Below are 24,271 nucleotides of genomic sequence, written 5' to 3'. Positions count from 1 at the left end.
CTCTACACAGGTTCTATACACCATATACATTACAGTGCAGTTATATCAGGTGACTCACAGGGGAAGTCTTTTCTGATCGGAGTTCTTTCCTTTTCATCTTCTCCATCCGTCCTGGGCCATTATGAGAACTTCCCCGAGCCACGAATCCACAGAATCTGCCAGACAGGCATATTAGACTCCTCACTCTGGCACCATCCTTATCTCTATACACACTGCACATTTGTACTGTCCCCTTTACACCCTCATTTAGTGGGTAGCCCTGACTCTATGTAACCCCCTAATAATATATGCCCCCCTCTGTGTATTCCCTCTCCCCCTATGTTGCCCCCCCCAAATAGATGGCCCCTCTCCCCCCATGTTGCCCTCCTTATAGATGGCCCCCTCTCCCCCACCCTCCCTTATAGATGGCCTCCTCTCCCCCCTCCATATAGATGGCCTCCTCTACCCCCTCCCTTATAGATGGCCTCCTCTCCCCCCTCCTTATAGATGGCCTCCTCTACCCCCTCCCTTATAGATGGCCTCCTCTTCCCCCTCCTTATAGATGGCCCCCTTTCCCCCCACCCTCCCTTATAGATGGCCCCCTCTCCCCCCACCCTCCCTTACAGATGCCCCTCCCTCTCCCCCCACTCTCCCTTATAGATGGCCTCCTCTCCCCCTCCTTATAGATGGCCCCCTCTACCCCCTCCCTTATAGATGGCCCCCTCTCTCCTCACCCACCCTTATGGATGGCCCCCCTCTCCCCCCACCCTCCCTTATAGATGGCCCCCTCTCCCCCCACCCTTCCTTATAGATGGCCCCCTCTCCCCCCACCCTCCCTTATAGATGGTCCCCTTCCCCCTCCCTTATAGATGGTCCCCTTCCCCCCTCCCTTATAGATGGTCCCTCTTTCCCCCCCACCCTCATAGATGGCCCCCTCTTCCCCCCATCCTCATAGATGCCCCCTCTTCCCCCCACCCTCATAGATGCCCCCTCTTTCCCCCTACCCTCATAGATGCCCCCCTCCTTCCCCCCACCCTCATAGATGCCCCCCTCTTCCCCCCACCCTCATAGATGCCCCCCTCTTCCCCCCCACCCTCATAGATGCCCCCTCTTCCCCCCACCCTCATAGATGCTTCCTCTTTCCCCCTACCCTCATAGATGCCCCCTCTTTCCCCCTACCCTCATAGATGCCCCCCTCCTCCCCCCCACCCTCATAGATGCCCCCTCTTCCCCCCCCCACCCTCATAGATGGTCCCCTTTCCCCCCCACCCTCATAGATGCCCCCTCTTTCCCCCCACCCTCATAGATGCCCCCCTCCTTCCTCCCACCCTCATAGATGCCCCCTCCTTCCCCTCACCCTCATAGATGCCCCCTCCTTCACCCAACCCTCATAGATGCCCCCCTGCTTCCCCCCACCCACATAGATGCCCCCTCCTTCTCCCCACCCTAATAGATGCCCCCCTCCTTCCCCCCACCCTCATAGATGCCCCCCTCCTTCCCTCCACCCTCATAGATGCCCCCTCCTTCCCCCCACCCTCATAGATGCCCCCTGCTTCCCCCCACCCTCATAGATGCCCCCCTGCTTCCCCCCACCCACATAGATGCCCCCTCCTTCTCCCCACCCTAATAGATGCCCCCCCTCCTTCCCCCCACCCTTATAGATGCCCCCTCCTTCCCTCCACCCTCATAGATGCCCCCTCTCCCCCCCACCCTCATAGATGCCCCCTCTTTCCCCCCCACCCTCATAAATGCCCCCTCTTCCCCCCCCCACCTCATAGATGGTCCCCTTTCCCCCCCACCCTCATAGATGGTCCCCTTTCCCCCCATCCTCATAGATGCCCCCTCTTCCCCCCCACCCTTAAAGATGCCCCCTCTTCCCCCCCACCCTTAAAGATGCCCCCTCTTCCCCCCCACCCTCATAGATGGTCCCCTTTCCCCCCACCCTCATAGATGGTCCCCTTCCCCCCACCCTCATAGATGCCCCCTCTTCCCCCCCACCCTCATAGATGCCCCCTCTCCCCCCCCACCCTCATAGATGCCCCCTCTTCCCCCCCCACCCTCATAGATGCCCCCTCTTCCCCCCACCCTCATAGATGCTTCCTCTTTCCCCCTACCCTCATAGATGCCCCCTCTTTCCCCCTACCCTCATAGATGCCCCCCTCCTTCCCCCCACCCTCATAGATGCCCCCTCTTCCCCCCCCACCCTCATAGATGGTCCCCTTTCCCCCCCACCCTCATAGATGCCCCCTCCTTCCCCCCACCCTCATAGATGCCCCCCTGCTTCCCCCCACCCACATAGATGCCCCCTCCTTCTCCCCACCCTAATAGATGCCCCCCCTCCTTCCCCCCACCCTCATAGATGCCCCCCCTCCTTCCCCCCACCCTCATAGATGCCCCCCTCCTTCCCTCCACCCTCATAGATGCCCCCTCCTTCCCCCCACCCTCATAGATGCCCCCTGCTTCCCCCCACCTGCATAGATGCCCCCCTCCTTTCCCCCACCCTCATAGATGCCCCCCTCCTTCCCCCCACCCTCATAGATGCCCCCCTCCTTCCCCCACCCTCATAGATGCCCCCTCTTTCCCCCCACCCTCATATTTTCCCCCCTTCTTCCCCCCACCCTCATAGATGCCCCCCTCCATCCCCCCACCCTCATAGATGCCCCCTCTTTCCCCCCACCCTCATAGATGCCCCCCTCTTTCCCCCCACCCTCATAGATGCCCCCCTCCTTCCCCCCACCCTGCAGGCTGATAAAAAACAAAACAAAACTTAACTCACCTGACAACGCGCTCCCACGTCGATCCTCACTCCTCCTGGCCTGTCCCCGGCTGTTGCGCGGCTGCCGGGGGTGTCATGTCTTATCCCCGGCAGCACGCATCCCAGAGCTCCCGGTTCCGGCGCGCAGGGAGTTCAGGGTAGCCGGGGGAAGACGGAGCCAGACTTTTGTGACCGCAAGCAAAACAATGCTTGCGGTCACAAGAGTGATTGATCGGGAAGGCCCCGCGGGCCCCTCTTCGTGGCCACTGCCTGGACCCCAAACAGCTGTAGCACCCGGGAGGCCTGCTCGGCCGCCGGGTGCTACAGGCTACGTGAGCTCCAGGGGCCCGCGCCACGGGCCCCCGATATGGCGTGGCCCCGTAGTGGCCTCTACGGCTGCTACGGCGGTAGTTCCGCCACTGGTGACAACCATCAGCCCTGAAGGTCCAACAATACATCTGTCTACACTGTACTGCAACTCCCAGCATATACTGAGGGCTGCAGACTGTCAGTACATGCTGGGAGTTGTAGTGCCTGCAGCTGTTGTAGTTGGGTCCTATACACTGGATGCTTTCTGGCATATAAGAATACATAGACCTGTGGGGGCTTAGTGCATGGAAGTGACCCCAAAACATCAATAATAGGGGGAGATGATTTTGTTTATTTAATTATTTATTTAAAAGAAAAAAACGCATAGGGTCCCCCCTATTTTTATAACCAGCCGGGTTAAAAACCAAACGACAGCAGCCTGGTAACACCAGGGTGGGAAGAGCCATTGTTTTAGGCCCTCCCCAGCCTAAATCTTACCAGCCTGCTGCCGCCCGGTCCAGGAGCGCCAATCTTGACGCTCCGGGACCACTGGCACCCGGCTCTTCCCAGTACCCCTGGTGGCATTGGGTACTGGGGTAATAATAGGGGGTTAGTGTTAGCCATTTTATACCGGCTAACACTAGGCCCCAACTTAGTAATGGATTCCGTCTATTAGACGGCTTCCACTACTATGTCTATAAAGTAAAGAAATAAAGACAAGACACAAGTTTAAAAAATTTTTTATTCAAATAAAAACACCCCCACACCCCTCATTGACCATTTTATTAAAAAAATTCAAAGAACAACCGCTGGTCATCGACGTAGTCCATGGAATCCGACGTAATCCCCAGGATACCGATATCTGAAAAACAAAAAGGGAGAAACACACAAAAAACACACAAACAGGAGCACAACACCCATCATTGTGAGCGGTGTTGTGCTCCTTACAGTATGCAGCATCTTTACAGATCGCTGCTTACAGTCTGACCCCCAAGGGGTTAAGGGAGGATGTATTGCATCCCCCTTAACCCCCTGGGGGCCAGACTGATGTCAGACTGCACCCATCCCAGCAAGGAAGGGGTTAACTGACCCCCCCTTCCTTGCTGGGAGGGGTGCAGTGCTGGGGAGGGGGTGGGGAGAGCTCTATACTCACCCCGATGTGTCCTCTTCGCTGGTCCGCAGCACAATGAAGTCACTGTACTGCGGACCGGCTCATTATATGTGCGCTCAGCCGATGAGCCAATCAGCTGAGCGCACATATAATTCTAAATGTTTCTTCTAATAATGCTATTGTCATAACATAATTAGAAGAAACATTTGATGTTTTAATTAAAGTAAAGTGATGATTAGTACAGAATGCTCTATTGCCAGGAATATGAATTAACGGCTTATAGAGCTTCCTGTACTAATTAATATTTAATTAATAAAACACATTTTCTTTGTAATCAAGACACTTTCGTTGGTCAATAATTTATTTCTAACGAATCCATCATTGTGCAATTCAATATACTGTCAAAAAATAAATATATAGATAAATATACATTTATTTATATATCTATTTTTTTTAACAGTATATTTAATTGCAAAATGATGGATTCGTTAGAAATAAATTATTGACCAACGAAAGTGTCTTGATTACAAAGAAAATGTGTTTGATTAATTTAATATATTAACTATTAGAGGCATCGGCATTCGGCATCATTGCCGGCTATTTTTGAAGTACTCCGTACGGACCGCCTGTCAATCCTCGGCCGCATGTCCAGCCGCAAACAATGGTCTTGTTCATTTTTTACGGGTCCGTTTACGATAGGGCCGTAGATTCAGACATAGTGTGCACTGTGCAGCCGCATATCCTATACTTCCAAGCATACACACGAACCACCAAAAATACCGCCGCACAATTACAGCCGCAAATACAGCCGCACTGTTAGAACGTGTGAACCGAGCCTAATTGTGAATACTTTCCTCCAGCCCCTGTAGGGTTAAAATGCTCATTATAACCCTAGATTAATTCTTTAAGGTGTCTATTTTCCTAAATGGGGTCACTTATGGGGGTTTTCAGGATACCAGACTTCTAAATCCATTTAAAAAAAGAACTGGTCCCTAAAAAAATCAGTTCTGGAAACTTTCACAAAATGTGATAATTTGCTAATAAATTTCTAAGCCCCATAACACCCTAAAAAAGTAAAATATGTTTCCCAAATTATGCCAGAATAAAGAGGACATATTGGTAATGTGATTTAGTAACTAATTTATGTGCTATGACTTCCTTTTTAGAAGCAGAGAATTTCAGAAGTTCATAAAATGCAAAATTTCCTAATTTTTCATGATATTTTGATGTTTTTCACAAAAAACACACAAAGTAGTGACCAAATGTTGCCACTAATATAAAGTGCCATATGTGACGAAAAAAACAATCTCAGAATCGCCAGCATACATTAAAGCATCATTGAACTATAAGCACATAAAGTGAGACAGGTCAGATTTTGAAAAATGAGCCTGGTCATTAAGGACAAAACAGGCTGCGGAGGCAAGGGGTTAGGAAACATTCCCTGTATCTTATCACCTCATTTTCTCCACCATATCTCTAAATCAAATTATGTCATAATTACACTCTAATACAGACAGAATCTATTTCTTTTAAGACACATCTTAATCAATATTTAACCCTTTAGACCACCATAGTCCTATCTTGTGCTCCTTAAGAATTGAGGTAATCTGGGATCTGTCCAGTCAGGTACAGCCGGCAGAGATGTCCCTAGGAATTCAGAGGCCCCTTAAGATCTTCTGGGGACCGAACCAGGAATGTCCGTCCAGCTTTACGGAGTATTAAGTGGAAAGGGTACCCCCACTTATAGCCTGCTCCAGAGTCTTTTATAGGCTGCAAAAGAGGTTTAAGAATTCTGCGCATATTTAATGAACGTCTAGAAATATCTGCAAGTAGTATAACATTCGCACCTTCATAGTCAATCGGGCCTTTTTCCCAAGCTTTATGCATGATCGATTCTTTTTGCTTAAAAAAAAATGCACCCTACATAGTATGTCTCTGGGGTGACTTCGCTCAAGACCACGTGGGCCCGCCATTCTATGAATCCTGTCCAGTTCAATACTGGTATCTTCGGGCGCCCCAAGGTAGCGATTAAAAATTGCCTTTACCACTATTGGGAGTTTATCCCCACTAATGTCCTCTGGCAAGCCTAAGTCATCTATCTGGAGTGCAATGTCTCTCAGTATGTGATCATGCTGCGACACTTGGGGAGATAATTTAAACAGATTTTCCTCTATTATTGATTGGCGCGACTCTAATGCAGTAACTGCAGTCATTATGCCTTCACATGATGCCTAAATGTCAGAGAAATCCTTAGCATGTCTTTCTTCCATTGCACCTAGCTTGATTGTTAAATTAGAGCGTGTGGGTAATGCCTGTATTAAGTCTCTTACTTCTGAGAGGATTGTACTTTGAGCACTGGTCTGCAGTTCTGGGCCCAAGTTCTTATTAACCACCGCCGAGGACCACAGCAACGCCGCCTCAGGTGTACCTGGAGCCAGCAGAGTAGTCTCGGCATCCGGCCTTCCCAGCACTGACCGCTCCCCAGGTGTATTTGGCGCAGCTGCCATCACTGTTTCCGCCTGTGGTGAGTTACCCGGTAACTGTGAGGGTGATTGCACATATTTTGCCAGCATATTCTGTGTATTTTGTCCCTGTTGTTGGGAACCTTTTCTCTTCGCTTTGCGCATTGTTCCTGTTGAAACAGGTCTCCGCTCACAGCCCGCCTGTGACTCTTCTCCACCAGCAAAGTTTCTAGGCGCTCTGGTCCTCTCCTCACCACTCATTCCCAAACGAAGGCCAAACTGTTCAGAACTGCCACAGCTCAGATAGACAGGCTGGATTTAGGCATTTAATAAGCCCAGAGAAGCGCTGCTCATTTAGCACATGTGAAGCCGTTGGTCAGGGAGCTCCAGCAGCACACAGCCTCACTCCACCATGTTCCTGCCACCTGGTCAGTCCCAAGCATACTTTTTCTTCCAAAAAAGCAGCCATGTTTCACCAACTCCATGGACAACATTAAAACTCATATAACACTACCCCATGTACATGAATATAACTACCATAATACTGTCTCCTATTTACAAGAATACAACTGCCATAATACTGCCCGTGTCCAAGAATATAACTCCTAACACACACACCCCCACCCCAGTACAAGAAAATAACTATGGTAATACTGCTTACTGTGTATTAGGGTAGCTCACACGTACCGACTCGCAGCGTTAATAACGCTCCGAGTCGGCTAGGTCCTGGCAGATCACTTTCACTACATACGTTCAGACCGCTGCGTGTATGTAATTCCGCCAGCTGCTTAACCCCTTCAGCTGCCGCCCGGCTCCCACTCCCACTCTGCTGTATACATTACCTGTCCTCGCTGCACAGGGTCCCGGCGTACTGCTCTCCCGCCAGGCCAATCAGTGGCTGCGGCAGGGCAACACACTGATTGGCCGGGCGGGAGAGCAGTACGCCAGGACCCCGTGCAGCGAGGACAGGTAATGTATACAGAGCGGCAGCCGGGCGGCAGCTGAATGGGTTAAGCAGCCGGCAGAATTACATACACGCAGCGGTCGTTTAGACCGCTGTGTGTATGTAGTGAAAGTGATCTGCCAGGACCTACCCGACTTGCAGCGTTATTAACGCTGCGAGTCGGTACGTGTGAAGCTACCCTTAGAACATACCTGCTATAATGCTGACCTCTATGTAAAAGAATATGACTACAATAATGCTGCCCTCAATTTAAAAGAATATAACTACTGCACTAGTGTCCCTTGTGTACAAGAATATAACTACTATAATACAGCCACAAGAATTTAAAGCGAATGTACCACCACGTACATCGCTATGGAGTTTTTGATATTAACAGACCGGTGTCAGCTGGCAGAGGGGAAGGATGATCATCACACTGTGGGCCAGTGGGCCCTCCCCATGTGCTTAGAGCAGGGCCAGTGCTCAGGAAAAAAACGGCGCTATGTGCAGGAACTGGGGGCATTTAGGGTATAAACCCACACACCGTATATGCAGCAGATATGCAACAAATACGCAGCAGATTTGTTGGTACAGATTTGATGCTGTGTTCAGTTATTTAGATCTAATCTGCTGCGATTTTGCTGCGAGTTTGCTGCGAGTTTGCTGCGTATCGCAGCAGTAAATACGCTGCATATACGGTGTGTGGGTTTATACCCTTAAAAAAGGATTTGGTCTGTTAATGTAAAAAAACCTACAACAATGTACCTGATGGGACATATGCTTTAACTTCTATAATACTGCCACATGTATTCCTGCACAGGCAAAACAAAGCTTAAGCATGCTAAAAATGTTCTTTAAAGTTCTTCATTATTGCATTGTTGTCCTTGATGTTTGCTTTAAAAGGGGATTAACTTTTACTCTATTTCTGTCATATCCACTACTGTTCTTCATTTTCAGACCTTTTTGAGTATAAATTTATCAACAGTCGGATTATTAACAGCACGTTCCTGCACAGTAAAGAAGGATGCCAGCTCGACTTCAGCGATGATATTAATAATGCTTACATGATCTATTTTGTAAGCTTTCTGGGGACTCTGGCGGTTTTACCGGGCAATATTGTGTCTGCACTGCTGATGGACAAAATTGGACGTCTCCGCATGCTGGGTAAGAAAACCAGTTACTTGTAGGTCAAGTTTTAAACACTATACTTTGGTTTATTTTTGTTATTTTGAAATAAGCATCACAAAGTTCTTATTCAAATCAAGGGCTCTCCATGTGATGGATTTACACTCAGAGAGATGCATACCAAGAGGGTACTTTCTATAAACTAAGTGATGCCCAATAATATATTTAATAATATTCTAAAACTGACACGCTCTTTAACCCCTTAAGGACGGGGCCCATTTTCGTTTTTGCGTTTTCGGTTTTTCCTCCTTGTGTTTAAAAGGCCATAGCACTTGCATTTTTCCACCTAGAAACCCATATGAGCACTTATTTTTTGCGTCACTAATTGTACTTTGCAATAACAGACTGAATTTTTGCATTAAGTACACTACGAAACCAGAAAAAAATTCAAAGTGAAAATTGAAAATTTAAAAAAAAAATGCATTTCTTTTATTTGGGGGAACTTTGTTTTTACGCCATTCGCCCTGGGGTAAAACTGACTTGTTATGCATGTTCCTCAAGTCGTTACGATTAAAACGATATGTAACATGTATAACTTATATTGTATCTGATGGCCTATAAAAAATTCAAACCATTGTTAACAAGTATACGTTCCTTAAAATCGCTCCATTCCCATGCTTATAACGCTTTTATCCTTTGGTCTATGGGGCTGTGTCAGGTGTCATTTTTTGCGCCATGATGCAGGGCTCCAGATGGCGACCAAAATGGTCGCCAATGCGACTGACATCTTGCAAATGGCGCCCAGATTTATTAATCTGGGCGCCATTTGCGACTGGCCCCGGCGGCGGCGCACTGTCTCTTTAAGGACAGTGACCGCCTTCCGCACGCTGCACCGAAGCGTGTCTCCGCACACTGGGGACACGCTTCTCCAGTGACGTCATCTAGCACGTCCGTCATTCATTGGACGGACGGCCGCAGAGGCGCCACACTCATCCAGCGCCTCTCTCCCGCCTCTCCTCACCCGGCGGATCCTCAAGTTCACCCCAGCGGCACCATACTTAGATTGTTGGTGACTGGGTGAGTATAACCGGAGAGGCGGCAGGGGTGGCGGCCGGCCAGTAATGTGTGTGGGGGGGACCACGGTCTGGGTAGTGTGTCTATTGTGATGGCGGCCAGGTGCGGTAGTCAGTGCGTGGGGGTGGGGGGGGATGTATAGACTGCACAGTACCACTTACCTCAGTGTCTGTATGTATACACTGCACAGTACCACTTCCCTCAGTGTCTGTATGTATAGACTGCACAGTACCACTTCCCTCAGTGTCTGTATGTATACACTGCACAGTACCACTTCCCTCAGTGTCTGTATGTGTAATAGACTGCACAGTACCACTTCCCTCAGTGTCTGTATATATATAAACTGCACAGTACCACTTCCCTCTGTCTGTATATATAGACTGCACAGTACCACTTTCCTCAGTGTCTGTATGTATAGACTGCACAGTACCACTTCCCTCAGTGTCTGTATGTATAGACTGCACAGTACCACTTCCCCCAGTGTCTGTATGTATAGACTGCACAGTACCACTTCCCTCAGTGTCTGTATGTATAGACTGCACAGTACCACTTCCCTCAGTGTCTGTTTGTATATACACTGCACAGTTCCACTTCCCTCAGTGTCTGTATGTATATACACTGCACAGTACCACTCCCCTCAGTGTCTGTATGTATACACTGCACAGTACCACTTCCCATATACATTGCCACAGGGGCTATATGTCATCGGCTGCCGGGGGCTATATATATATATATATATATATTTTAGATCATTGCCGGTAAGATGGGACACACCGGCAGCAGGGGGGTATATGGTTGTCAAGTTGCAAGTTTCCATGTTGAACGTTTTCAAACTAAGAAAAGAAAGAATCTAAAGGAGGATGCTGCCGTGGCCTGTGCACACAGTAAGTCCCATTTAACATAACATTAATGTTACATGTTTTAAAATGTTGGCGACCAAATATTCTATTTGGCGCCTAAATTTTTCAGGTTAGGAGCCAATGGCTCCTAGGTAAATTTTTTAGTCTGGAGCCCTGTGATGTGTTCTTTCTATCGGTACCTTGATTGCGCATATATGACTTTTTGATCGCTTTTTATTAAATTTTTTCTGGATTTGATGCGACCAAAAATGCGCAATTTTGCACTTTTGGATTTTTTTGCGCTGACGCCGTTTACCGTGCGAGATCAGGAATGTGATTAATTAATAGTTCGGGCAATTACGATTACCCTAGGTTGGCCCATTCCAATAGCTCCAGAGGGGGCTGGGCCTAGACGGTGATGATGTCATGGATGGGGCAAACAGGCCGATATGGGCAGAGCTAAGTGGCGCTGTGCCCGTGAATCCCTGCCCAGGTGGCATAATCCACCAATGATAGAAAGCATTTTTTCTTTTACTGGACCAAGCACCAAAAAATCTATTATAAAGTAAGGTATGCAGAAAAACTGCAGAATATAGGCTTTGCAGCTGTATAGAGATGTCTTCATACAGAAAGGGGGTGACAGTATCACTTAAATTTACCAAAAAGGACTCCTTACCCAAGGAAAAGTCATAAAAAGGTAAACATTTGAGAAGGTGCAGCTCATAGTCACAGATGTGGCAAAAAGATCGAGGTTAACTAAAAATGCCTCTACCTAGTAATAGGCAACACAGAAACAATATGGAAATATGAAGAATTAGTCCTCAAGACCTAAGCCTTATGAGAGTTGGAGATGTAAAATTACTGTAAATGGAATGGTATGGTATGGTATGGTAATGGTATAAGAATAAACATAAACATCGTTATTGCGAAAATTCGAACGATAATCGTTCCGTGTAAATGCACCATAAGTTGCAAAAATGAATGTCAATAATGAGCTCATGCTCATTAATAACAAATGTTATTGCTGGGACCTGCCATTCTCCGTATCACTGATTGTAAGAGTACACTTGGACGCTTGGGGCACTTCCCTAATAGCAAACATCAGGTAAGGTAGTAAGTGATCCCAATCACGACCATCTTTTTCCACCACTTTCTTTAACATGTGTTTCAGGGTTTTATTGAACATCTCCACTATTCCATCTGTCTGGGGATGATATACAGAGGTACGTAGGTGTGAGATTTTAAACAGTTTGCATAGATCCTTCACCTTTGACATAAACGGGGTACCTTGGTTGGTCAAGATTTCTTTGGGGATCCCCACCAGGGAAAACATATAAAACAACTCACGGTGCAATTGTTTTAGATGCAGTGTTTCTTAAGGGCACAGCCTCAGGATAGCGGGTCGCATAGTCTAAGACAACCAAAATGTACTTGTGTCCCCTAGCCGACTTTACAATGGGACCCACCAAGTCCATTGTAATGCGGTTAAAAGGTACCTCTATGATGGGGAGCGAAACCAAAGGACTGCGAAAATGCTACACTGGAGCGCTAAGCTGACATGTAGGGCAGGACTTGCAGTATTTTTTTATGTCATCACAAATCGCAGGCCAATAAAACCTCTGGAGGAGACTCTCCTGCGTTTTGTCAGTCCCCAAGTGTCCCACAAGAACATGATTATGGGCCATGTCAAGCACCTGACGCAACCTGCTCTCTCGCATTTTTGAGAGTTGGGTCCTGCACCTGTGCAGTACCAAAATTATCCGTAGACACCTCTAAGTCTGGTACATTCTGCTCAGTGGGAAAAGCCTCTTCCTCACCAGCCAGGACCTGCAAACGAAAAGCATCATTTTCATCCTGTACATTTTCATCATTTACCGTGGGTAATGCATTAGACTTAGGGGTATCCTCACTCCTTTCAGGGGATTTTCTTTTCCCCATAGAGCCCAGAACAAGGGAAAATCACGCCCCAATATCACATTATGCATGAGGTTTTTAACCACACCCACTTCATATTGTACAGCGCCTAGTTCAGTCCCGACATAAGCCAGCACAATAGGGTAAACTTTTGTATCACCATGTATGCACACCACACTCATATGTATTCCTGACACAAAGTCCCCAGTCACCAAGCTAGCATGCACCAAGGTGACAAGGCTTCCTGAGTCCAGCAACGCCGTAACAGGGAAGTCATTGACAGTAATGTTGTAGACTTGTGGTTCAGTCTCTAGTCCAGGGACTGCAACACATGACGGTTCCGCAAATAGCGACTGACGCCGGCTAGGGTCACACTCCATGGGCTTACTGGTAAGAGGGCAATGGGCAGACACATGTCCCGTCTCTCCAGCACTGGATAGGGCCTGGTATCTCCTCCAGCACTGGATAGGGCCTGGTCTCCTTGGCAGGGAGTCCTTTTTAGGGCCACTTGGCCACCTGGGACATCACCAGTCTTTTGCCCCTGAGACACCTCCTGAGCGCTCTTCCCTCTATCAGCACCCCTCCACACTCCCCAATAGATGGAAGTCTCTTACCAGCTGATGGCACAGATCTGGCACTGGGGAGGTGAAGGTGGTGCAGGAACATCACAGAGGTAGTCCTCAGTCGCCTAGAACCTCTCCCCAAGGTTGACAAGTTCGTCAGCATTCTTAGGGTCACCTTGTCCCACCCAGCGTTGCAGATCAGCAGGAAGTGCTCGGAGGAAGCGATCCATCACGACCCTCTCTAGGATCTGGGCAGGAGTAGAGGTGTCTGGCTCCAACCACTTTCTTGCCAAATGGATCAGGTCATACATCTGGGACCTCGCTGATTTGTCCAGACTGTAGCTCCAGTTGCAAACCCTTTGGGCACGGACAGCAGCAGTAACGCCTAGTCGGGCAAGTATCTCTGCTCTTAGCCGAGGATAGTCCTTGACCTCTTGCTCACTGAGGTCATAGTAGGCCTTTTGAGGTTCGCCTGTTAAATAGGGAGCAATGACATCTGCCCACTCAATGGATGGTAACTTCTCTCGCTCAGCCACACGCTTAAAGACAGTTAAATAGGCCTCAACATCGTCATCAGCAGTCATATTTTGCAGCGCACGCTGCACAGCTCTTCTCACAGAAAAAGTCTCTGGAGCTGCTGCTGCCACCGGGTGTGGATTAGCACCTGCAGGCACCTCTTGCTTTGCTTTCAGGTGCTCAATAAGTTTCTATTGTGGAGCCATCGCCTGTTGTTGAGCCATCGCTTGCTGATGTGCAGCCATTGCCTGTTCATGGCGCAGGTTAGCGTCTGTCAGAGCCTGTTGTTGCTGTCGATTAGCCTGTTGCAGACTCACTTGCATTAACTGCTTCAACATCTCCATGTTGCTTGTCTGTTTTTGGAGTGAAGCAGCAGTCTTCAACGAGGACATAAGCAGCTGTAGCCAAGTTGATGCACACCGTTGCCCCTAGCAACCGTTTTGCTCGCTCCGCAGCACCAATTGTAAGGATCTTCCCGGGGGATGGTGTGTTTGGACACAGTTCACAGCAGACTTGGCTTTATAAAAGATCAGCTTGGCATTTATTTGCAGCATAAACAGTCCAGCAAACAGAAATACAGCAACACTGTGCTTTTAAGAAATTAAAACAAAAAAAAAAGGTCTTGCCCATCTGGGCGCTTACTAACAGGTTTTCTCACCTATCTGACACTTATAACAGGGCGTCTTTCGCCTGGACACCGCAGGATGTATTTTAGCTCCAGCCGTGGCTTCCACCAAACACACAGGCTGATCACTCCTGGCTGAGAGCTACCACCTAGACACTGTAAGAACTTTTACCCTCTCAGGCTCATTAGAGTCAGATCTCACCTGATCACAAAACCCAAACTGGATCAGGGGGGAGGAAATGACAGGTCCCACTACCAAACCTACCTGCCATTGCATGTAAAACCAGGCCCGGCAATAATAAATAATACCTCAGCAGCATAACACTGCTGAGCAACAGATCCATCCTGGACTCACCATCTCACACTACGTAGTACCCTAGGTGAGATGTACACTATATATATTGTAGGGATCTTCCCGGGGGATGGTGTGTTTGGACACAGTTCACAGCAGACTTGGACTTGTAAAACAACAGCTTGGCGTTTATTTTCAGCATAAACAGTCCGTAACAGAAATATAGCAACACTGTGCTTTAAGAACAAAACAAAAGGTCTTGCCCGTCTGGGCGCTAACTAACAAAAGCAGGTTACCTCTCTGACACTTCAGTCGGCAGTATTGCAGGGTGTGAACAGGCCCCAGCAGCGATAGAACTCCTTGCTCCCAGGAAACACAGCATGCAGGCTGTTCACCCTGGCTGAGAGCCCCCACCTGCATCTCTGTGGAGCTCTTACCTTCTCAGGCTGATTGCTCACCTGATGGCAAAACCCAAACTGGATCGGGGGGAGGGAATGGCAAGTCCCACTACCAAAACCTACCTGCCATTCCATGTAAATCCAGGCCCGGTAAAAATAAATAATAACTCAGCAGCATAACACTGCTGAGCAACAGATCCCTCCTGGACTTACCATCTCACACTATGCATCAGCCTAGGTGAGATGTACACCCCCTCGAACACATCTCCTGTGACATGTCTACATATCCCCCCCCTCTTTTTCAGACCGGAGGGCTGAGCGTTTTGTCCCCACAGACAGTGTACCCTTGATAGGGCGTCAGCATTCGCCTGTAATTTCCCTGGCCGGTGTTCCACAGTGAAATTGAAGTTTTGTAGGGACAGAAACCACCTAGTCACCCTTGCATTCTTCTCCTTGTTTATTTTCATCCATGTTAGGGGGGCATGGTCTGTCACTAACTTAAATCTCCTGCCTAGTAAGTAATACCTCAGGGATTCTAGGGCCCACTTCACTGCCAGACATTCTCGCTCAACTATGGCATAGTTTTTCTCGGCCGGGGATAGCTTCCTACTCAAGTACATCACCGGGTGCTCCTCGCCATTCACGACCTGTGAGAGGACGGCACCTAACCCTGTATTAGAGGCGTCTGTCTGTACTAGAAACTCTCGCCTAAAGTCAGGGGTAACTAGCACAGGCTGTTGGCACAGGGCAGACTTAAGGCTTTGAAAAGCCTTCTCAGCCTCTGGAGTCCATGTCACCATTGTGGACTTTGCACCCTTTGTCAGGTCAGTTAGTGGGGCTGCAACTGAAGCAAAATTTGGCACAAACCTTCGGTAATAGCCCGTAATACCCAGGAAAGCTCTGACCTGTTTCTTTGTGAGGGGTTGAGGCCAATTCTGTATTGCCTCAATTTTATTTAGTTGTGGTTTCACTAACCCCCTTCCAATAATGTAGCCCAAGTATTTGGCCTCCTCTAAGGCTAGTGCACACTTCTCTGCATTGATGGTTAACCCCGCATCACTTATGGCATCTAACACCGCCTGGACCTTACAGAGGTGACTTTCCCAATCAGGGCTAAAAATGACCACATCATCAAGGTAGGCAGCAGAGTAATCCCGATGTGGTCGCAGGATCAAGTCCATCAACCTCTGAAAAGTGGCAGGGGCTCCATGTAACCCGAATGGCATCACTACGTATTGGAAGAGCCCATCAGGGGTGGAGAATGCAGTCTTCTCTCTAGCCTCAGGAGTGAGTGGGATCTGCCAGTAGCCCTTAGTGAGATCGAGGGTAGTTATGTACCTGGCATTACCCATCCTTTCTATCAACTCATCTACCCTGGGCATGGGGTAGGCATCGAACTTGGAGATCTCATTTAACTTTCTAAAGTCATTACAGAACCTCCAAGTTCCATTGGGCTTTGGGATTAACAAAATCGGGCTGGACCACTCGCTCTGGGACACCTCAATGACTCCTAGGTCAAGCATACGTTTTACCTCGGATGATACCGCCTCCCTCCGTGCTTCTGGTATCCTATAGGGCTTAAGGTTTACTCTGCTTCTAGGCTCAGTTTCCACATGATGACTAATGAGATGCGTACGCCCTGGTAGGTCAGAAAACTTGTCTTTATTTCTCTGCAGGAACTCCTTAGCTTCCTGCTTCTGGGACACTGATAGGGTGTCACCAATCCTGACCGGAGGGATTGGTGGTGACAGATGACCAACAGGCTTTGTCGCCACCAAGGATTCCCTGTCTTTCCAGGGCTTAATCAAGTTTATGTGATAAACTTGGAAAGGCTTCCTTCTACCTGGTTGGTGTACCTTGTAGTTGACCTCACTGATCTTCTCTACAATTTCATAGGGACCCTGCCACTTTGCTAAGAATTTGCTTTCTACCGTGGGAACAAGTATGAGTACCCGGTCACCTGGGCTAAATGTCCTGATTCTTGCAGAACGATTGTAAATTCTGCTTTGGCCCTCTTGCGCCCTCTGGAGGTGTTCCCTTACTAGGGGCATTACAGTGGCTATACGGTCCTGCATTTGTGCTACATGCTCTATAACACTCTTGTATGGGGTGGACTCACTTTCCCATGTCTCTTTCGCTATATCCAACAAACCCCTAGGGTGACGACCATAGACTAATTCGAAGGGAGAGAACCCTGTGGACGCTTGGGGTACTTCCCTAATAGAAAACATCAGGTAAGGTAGTAAGTGATCCCAATCACGACCATCCTTTTCCACCACTTTTTTTAACATATGTTTCAGGGTTTTATTAAACCTCTCCACTAACCCGTCTGTCTGTGGGTGATATACAGAGGTACGTAGGTGTGAGATTTTAAACAGTTTGCATAGCTCTTTCATCACCTTTGACACAAATGGGGTACCTTGGTCAGTCAAGATTTCCTTGGGGATCCCCACCCTGGAAAACATATAAAACAGTTCCCGTGCAATTGTTTTAGAGGCAGTGTTTCTTAGGGGTACAGCCTCAGGATAGCGGGTCGCGTAGTCTAACACAACTAGAATGTACTGGTGACCCCTAGCTGACTTTACAATGGGACCCACCAAGTCCATTGCGATCCGGTGAAAAGGTACCTCTATGATGGGGAGTGGGACCAAAGGACTGCGGAAATGCGACACTGGAGCGCTAAGCTGACATGTGGGGCACGACTCACAGTATTTTTTTATGTCAGCATAAATCGCAGGCCAATAAAACCTCTGGAGGACTCTCTCCTGCGTTTTATCTGTCCCCAAGTGGCCCCCAAGGACATGATTATGGGCCATGTCGAGTACCTGACGCCGGTACGACTTAGGCACCAGGAGCTGTTCCACAACCTCATCATTAATTTTAGTGACTCTATAGTAGAGATCATTAGCCATAGAAAAATGTGGAAACTTTCTCTCAGCTTCTGGTTCCTGAGGTACCCCATTCATAACAGTGACCTGCTCTCTCGCATTTTTGAGAGTGGGGTCCTGTAATTGTGCAGTACCAAAATTATCCCTAGACACCTCTAAGTCTGGAACATTCTGCGCAGTGGGAGGAGCCTCTTCCTCTCCAGCCAGGACCTGCAAAGGAAAAGCATCATTTTCATCCTGTACATTTTTATCATTTACCGTGGGTAATGCAATAGACTTAGGGGTCTCCTCACTCCTTTCAGGGGATTGTTGTTTTCCCCATAGAGCCCAGAACAATGGAAAATCACGCCCCAATATCACATTATGCATAAGATTTTTAACCACACCCACTTCATATTGTACAGCGCCTAGTTCAGTCCCGACATTAGCCCGTACTATAGGGTAAACCTTTGTATCACCATGTATGCATACCACACTCATATGTCTTGCTGGCACAAAGTCCCCAGTCACCAGACTGGCATGCACCAGGGTGACAAGGCTTCCTGAGTCCAGCAACGCCTTAACAGGAAAGTTATTTACAGTAATGTTGCAGATTTGCGGTTCAGTCTCTAGTCCAGTGACCGCAACAAAAGACGGTTCCGCAAATAGCGACTGACGCCGGCTAGCGTCACACTCCATGGGCTCAGTGGTAAGAGGGCAATGGGCAGACATATGTCCCGTCTCATGGCATCTACAGCACTGGATAGGGCCTGGTCTCCTTGGCAGGGAGTCCTTTTTAGGGCCACTTAGCCACCGGGGACCATCACCAGTCTTTTGCCCCTGAGACACCTCCTGAGCGCTCTTCCCTCTATCAGCACCCCTCCACACTCCCCCAATAGATGGAAGTCTCTTACCAGCTGATGGCACAGATCTGGCACTCCGGGGAGGTGACGGTGCTGCAGGAACATCACGGAGGTAGTCCTCAGTCGCCTGGAACCTCTCCACAAGGTTGACAAGTTCGTCGGCACTCTTAGGGTCGCCTTGTCCCACCAAGCGTTGCAGATCAGCAGGAAGTGCACGGAGGTAGCGATCCATCACGACCCTCTCTAGGATCTGGGCAGGAGTAGAAGTGTCTGGCTCCAACCATTTTCTTGCCAGATGAATCAGGTCGTACATCTGGGACCTCGCTGACTTGTCCAGACTGTAGCTCCAGTTGCGGACCCTCCGGGCACGGACAGCAGCAGTAACTCCTAGTCGGGCGAGTATCTCTGCTCTTAGCCGAGCATAGTCCTTGACCTCTTGCTCACTGAGGTCATAGTAGGCCTTTTGAGGTTCGCCTGTTAAATAGGGCGCAATCACTTCTGCCCACTCAGTGGAGGGTAGCTTTTCTCGCTCAGCCACACGCTCAAAGACAGTTAAGTAGGCCTCAACATCGTCATCAGCAGTCATCTTTTGCAGCGCTCGCTGTACAGCTCTTCTTACAGACAAAGTCTCTGGCGCCAGGGCCGCTTTAACCAGAGGGCACATGGTGCACGTGCACCGGGCCTACTGGTTAAAGGGGCCCCCCCGAGCAGGCCGGCCGTTGCTATGTGCGACCAATGCGGTCGCACAGAGCTCCGGACACCAGCCTGTCAGGGGGGAGCGCCATGGATGGGTAATCTACTTACCCCTCCATGGCGCCCCCTGCAGGGCCCCCCCGGCGTTCGCCGCTGCCCCCGCCCGCTGCTGCTACGGCGCTTCAGCGCTGCAGCAGCAGCGACACTGACAGAGAGAGAGCCATTGGCTCCCTCCCTGTCAGTCCCTCTTGTGGCCGCACTTCCTGCGGTCACAAGAGGCCGCACTCTCCCTCTAGCGCCCGACGTCACTGGAGCGTCGGCGCGAGGGTAAGGGGAGTGCAGCCTCTTGTGACCGCAGGAAGTGCGGCCACAGGAGGGAAGAGAAGAGGAACGCGTGGACCCAGGTGAGTAACAGTGTTTGTTTTTTCAATGTTATATGGGAGGGGGAGCTATATACTATGGGGGGGGGGGGCACAGGGGGCTATATACTATGGGGGGGGGCACAGGGGGCTATATACTATGGGGGAGGACAGGGGGCTATATACTATGGGGGGGGCACAGGGGGCTATATACTATGGGGGAGGACAGGGGGCTATATACTATTGGGGAGGACAGGGGGCTATATACTACTGGGGAGCACAGGGGAGCTATATACTATGGGGGAGCACAGGGGGCTATATACTACTGGGGAGCACAGGGGTCTATATACTATGGGGAGCACAGGGGGCTATATACTATGGGGAGCACAGGGGACTATATACTATGGGGGAGCACAAGGGGCTATATACTACTGGGGAGCACAGGGGGCTATATACTACTGGGGAGCACAGGGGGCTATATACTATGGGGAGCACAGGGGGCTATATACTATGGGGGAGCACAGGGGGCTATATACTATGGGGGAGCACTGGGGAGCTATATACTATTGGGGAGCACAGGGGGCTATATACTATTGGGGAGCACAGGGGAGCTATATACTATTGGGGAGCACAGGGAGCTATATACTATTGAGGAGCACAGGGGTCTATATACTATGGGGGAGAGCACAGGGGGGCTATATATTATGGAGAGCATAGGGGGGCTATATACTATTGGGGAGAGCACAGGGGGCTATATACTATTGGGGGGGGAGCACAGGGGGGCTATATACTATTGGGGGAGAGCACAGGGGGCTATATACTATTGTGGGAGAGCATAGGGGTCTATATACTATTGGAGAGCACAGGGGGGCTATGTACTATTGTGGGAGAGCACAGGGGGGCTATATACTATTGTGGGAGAGCACAGGGGGGCTATATACTATTGTGGGAGAGCACAGGGGTCTATATACTATGGGGGAGAGCACAGGGGGGCTATATATTATGGAGAGCACAGGGGGGCTATATACTATTGGGGAGAGCACAGGGGGCTATATACTATTGGGGGGAGCACAGGGGGGCTATATACTATTGTGGGAGAGCATAGGGGGGCTATATACTGTTGGGGGAGAGCACAGGGGGGCTATATACTGTTGTGGGAGAGCATAGGGGTCTATATACTGTTGGAGAGCACAGGGGTCTATATACTATTGGGGGAGAGCACAGGGGGGCTATATACTATTGTAGGAGAGCACAGGGGGCTATATACTACTGGGGAGAGTGCACAGGGGGGCTATATACTAATGGGGGAGCGCACAGGAGGGCTGTATATAACTGGAGGAGCACATGAGGGGCTATATACTACAGGGACACCTTAAAACTATGGAGGCACAGAGGGGTGTAACTATGTAGGGGTACAGAGGGGTGTAACTACTGTATAGGGGTACAAGGGACCTAACTACTGTATGTGTTGGAGCCTAAAATATTTGTCTGGCAGATTCTGGAGAGAAGATTCACAGCCAGGAGAAGACTTCAAGGTGGCCTACGCTGGATGGAGAGAAAAAGAAAAGGTGACAGACTCTGATCGGAGAAGACGCCCCGGTGAGTCACTGGATGTAACTACACTCTGTTATAGGGTTGTAGTGTTAGGGGTCATGGTGTGGCGGTATTATGTAATGGTATAATTGGTGATATCTTTCTGTTTTGTTTAGTGCAGTTTTTATGTAATATGTAATCACTGTATGGTGGTAGGAGTGTTATAAGGTAACTACTGTATGTATTGGGGCTCTTGATACAGTGTGGGGGCAAATTCAGTACATTATACAATGTGCCGAAAGGGAAGGGGGGGGCCCACTCTTGAGGGCTGTGCACTGGGCCCACCAATGTATTAAAACGGCTCTGTCTGGCGCGGCTGCTGCCACCAGCTGGGGATTAGCACCTGCAGACGCCTCTTGCTTTGCTATCAGGTACTCAATAAGTTTCTGTTGTTGAGCCATCGCCTGTTCATGGCGCAGATTAGCGGCTGCCTGATCCTGTTTAGCGGCTGCCTGAGCCTGTTGTTGTGCGGCCAATGCCTGTTGTTGTGCGGCCAATGCTTGCTCATGGCGTAGGTTAGCGTCTGTCAGAGCCTGTTGTTGCTGCCGATTAGCCTGCTCATGGCGTAGGTTAGCGTCTGTCAGAGCCTGTTGTTGCTGCATATTAGCCTGCTGCTGTTGCACACTCACTTGCATTAACTGCTTCATCATCTCCTCCATGTTGCTTGACTGTTTTTGGAGTGAAGCCGCAGCCTTCACCCAGGACATAAGCAGCTGTAGCCAAGTTGATGCACACCGTTGCCCCTAGCAACCCTTTTGCCCGCTCCGCAGCACCAATTGTAGGGATCTTCCCGGGGGATGGTGTGTTTGGACACAGTTCACAGCAGACTTGGACTTGTAAAACAACAGCTTGGCGTTTATTTTCAGCATAAACAGTCCGTAACAGAAATATAGCAACACTGTGCTTTAAGAACAAAACAAAAGGTCTTGCCCGTCTGGGCGCTAACTAACAAAAGCAGGTTACCTCTCTGACACTTCAGTCGGCAGTATTGCAGGGTGTGAACAGGCCCCAGCAGCGATAGAACTCCTTGCTCCCAGGAAACACAGCATGCAGGCTGTTCACCCTGGCTGAGAGCCCCCACCTGCATCTCTGTGGAGCTCTTACCTTCTCAGGCTGATTGCTCACCTGATGGCAAAACCCAAACTGGATCGGGGGGAGGAAATGGCAAGTCCCACTACCAAAACCTACCTGCCATTCCATGTAAATCCAGGCCCGGTAAAAATAAATAATAACTCAGCAGCATAACACTGCTGAGCAACAGATCCCTCCTGGACTTACCATCTCACACTATGCATCAGCCTAGGTGAGATGTACACCCCCTCGAACACATCTCCTGTGACATGTCTACAATATATATATATATATATATATATATATATATATATATATATATATATATATATATATATAGAAGATAGTTCAGCAGCACTCCAATGTCTCCTCTCTCTCTCTCTCTCTCTCTCTCTCTATATATATATATATATATCCTCTATGTACTGCTGTATATATGTATCCTCTATGTACTGCTGTATATATGTATCCTCTATGTACTGCTGTGTAGGTATCCTCCTGTATGTGTGTGTGTGTGTGTATATATATATATATATATATATATATATATATATATATATATATATATATACAGGAGTACATAGAGGAGACATATTTACAGGAGTACATAGAGTGGTATAAACTATTGTAAAAATACAGAAACCCCAGCTTTCTCATTATCTTGTATTTGTAGTCTGTATAATTAAGGTCACCCAGCCTTCCCACCATCTTATACTCAGTATGATGGAGGTCACCCAGCTTTCCCACCATCTTATACTCAGTATGATGGAGGTTACCCAGCTTTCCCACCATCTTATACTCAGTATAATGGAGTTCACCCAGCTTTCCCAGCATCTTGTATTTGTAGTTAGTATAATGGAGGTCACCCAGCTTTCCAGCATCTTGTACACAGTATTATGGGGGTCACCAGCTTTCACAGCATCTTATACTCAGTATGATGGAGGTCACCCAGCTTTCACAGCATCTTATACTCAGTATGATGGAGGTAAACCAGCTTTCCCAGCATCTTATACTCAGTATGATGGAGGTCACCCAGCTTTCCTAGCATCTTATACTCAGTATGATAGAGGTCACCCAGCTTTCCTAGCATCTGTCTATGGGACCGTTCCTTGTCATCGCTGAGCCGCCCCATAGACTTATACAGGAAAGTGACTTCTGACCCCTTCACGTGGCACAGTAGGATATTTGGTCACAAATGACTGCAAGGACCAAAGATGTTATAGGTAAGGGCCAGAGTGGTCCTTAAAGGATGAGCTGCCAGCCTGCAACTCATGGGCCAGTGCTATGTACTTGCCCCCCGGGCTAAAATTTGCCAGCCAGCCCCTGCTTTGCCCCCTGTCCCTGGTGTCTAGTGGAGGATCTCCCCCCTGCGATGTGATTGCGGAGGGGAGATCCGTTGTAATGAGCCAGCTGGGGCTTATCGTCGGAATGACGCTGATCTCAGCTTGGCAATCCATGTAGATGGTCTGCAGCAGGCCAGTATAATAGAGCACTGATATGATGGATCAGTGTTCTATTATATACACAGCATTGATCTCAATGGGAGATCGGTGCTGTGTATATAGAAGTCCCCCAGGGGGCTTCTAATTACTGTATGTAAAAATAAAATAAAGTGTTTTTATTAATAAACAACCCCCTCTCCTAATAAAGTTTGAATCACCCCCTTTTCCCATTTTATAAATAAAGAAAAATATATATTTGGTATCGCCGCGTGCGTAATCGCCCAAAATATTAAATGATTACATTCCTGATCTCGCACGGTAAATGGCGTAAGCACAAAACCCCACCAAAGTGCAAAATTGCACATTTTTGTTTACAATAAATCCAGAAAAATTTAATAAAAAGTGATCAAAAAGTCGCATATACGCAAAAAAGGTACCAAAAGAAAGAACAGATCGCGGCGCAAAAAATGACACCTCA

General features: G+C 48.7%; 1 protein-coding gene across 4 annotated transcripts in view; it reads left to right on the top strand.

Annotated features, from left to right (window-relative positions):
* The window catches only part of SV2A (synaptic vesicle glycoprotein 2A), a 620,870-nt gene that overhangs the window by 467,425 nt on the left and 129,174 nt on the right, over positions 1-24,271 (top strand). For all 4 annotated transcript variants that reach the window (XM_069950896.1, XM_069950897.1, XM_069950898.1 and 1 more), the window contains one exon: positions 8,517-8,723. In XM_069950896.1, the coding sequence (XP_069806997.1) occupies positions 8,517-8,723 (207 nt within the window). The remainder of the gene's footprint in view (positions 1-8,516; positions 8,724-24,271) is intronic.

Source organism: Dendropsophus ebraccatus, chromosome 13 (genome assembly GCF_027789765.1).
Source record: "Dendropsophus ebraccatus isolate aDenEbr1 chromosome 13, aDenEbr1.pat, whole genome shotgun sequence".
Taxonomy (NCBI): Eukaryota; Metazoa; Chordata; class Amphibia; order Anura; family Hylidae; genus Dendropsophus; species Dendropsophus ebraccatus.
The sequence above is the reverse complement of the archived record's forward strand: the minus strand, read 5'-3'. Positions and strand labels throughout refer to the sequence as shown.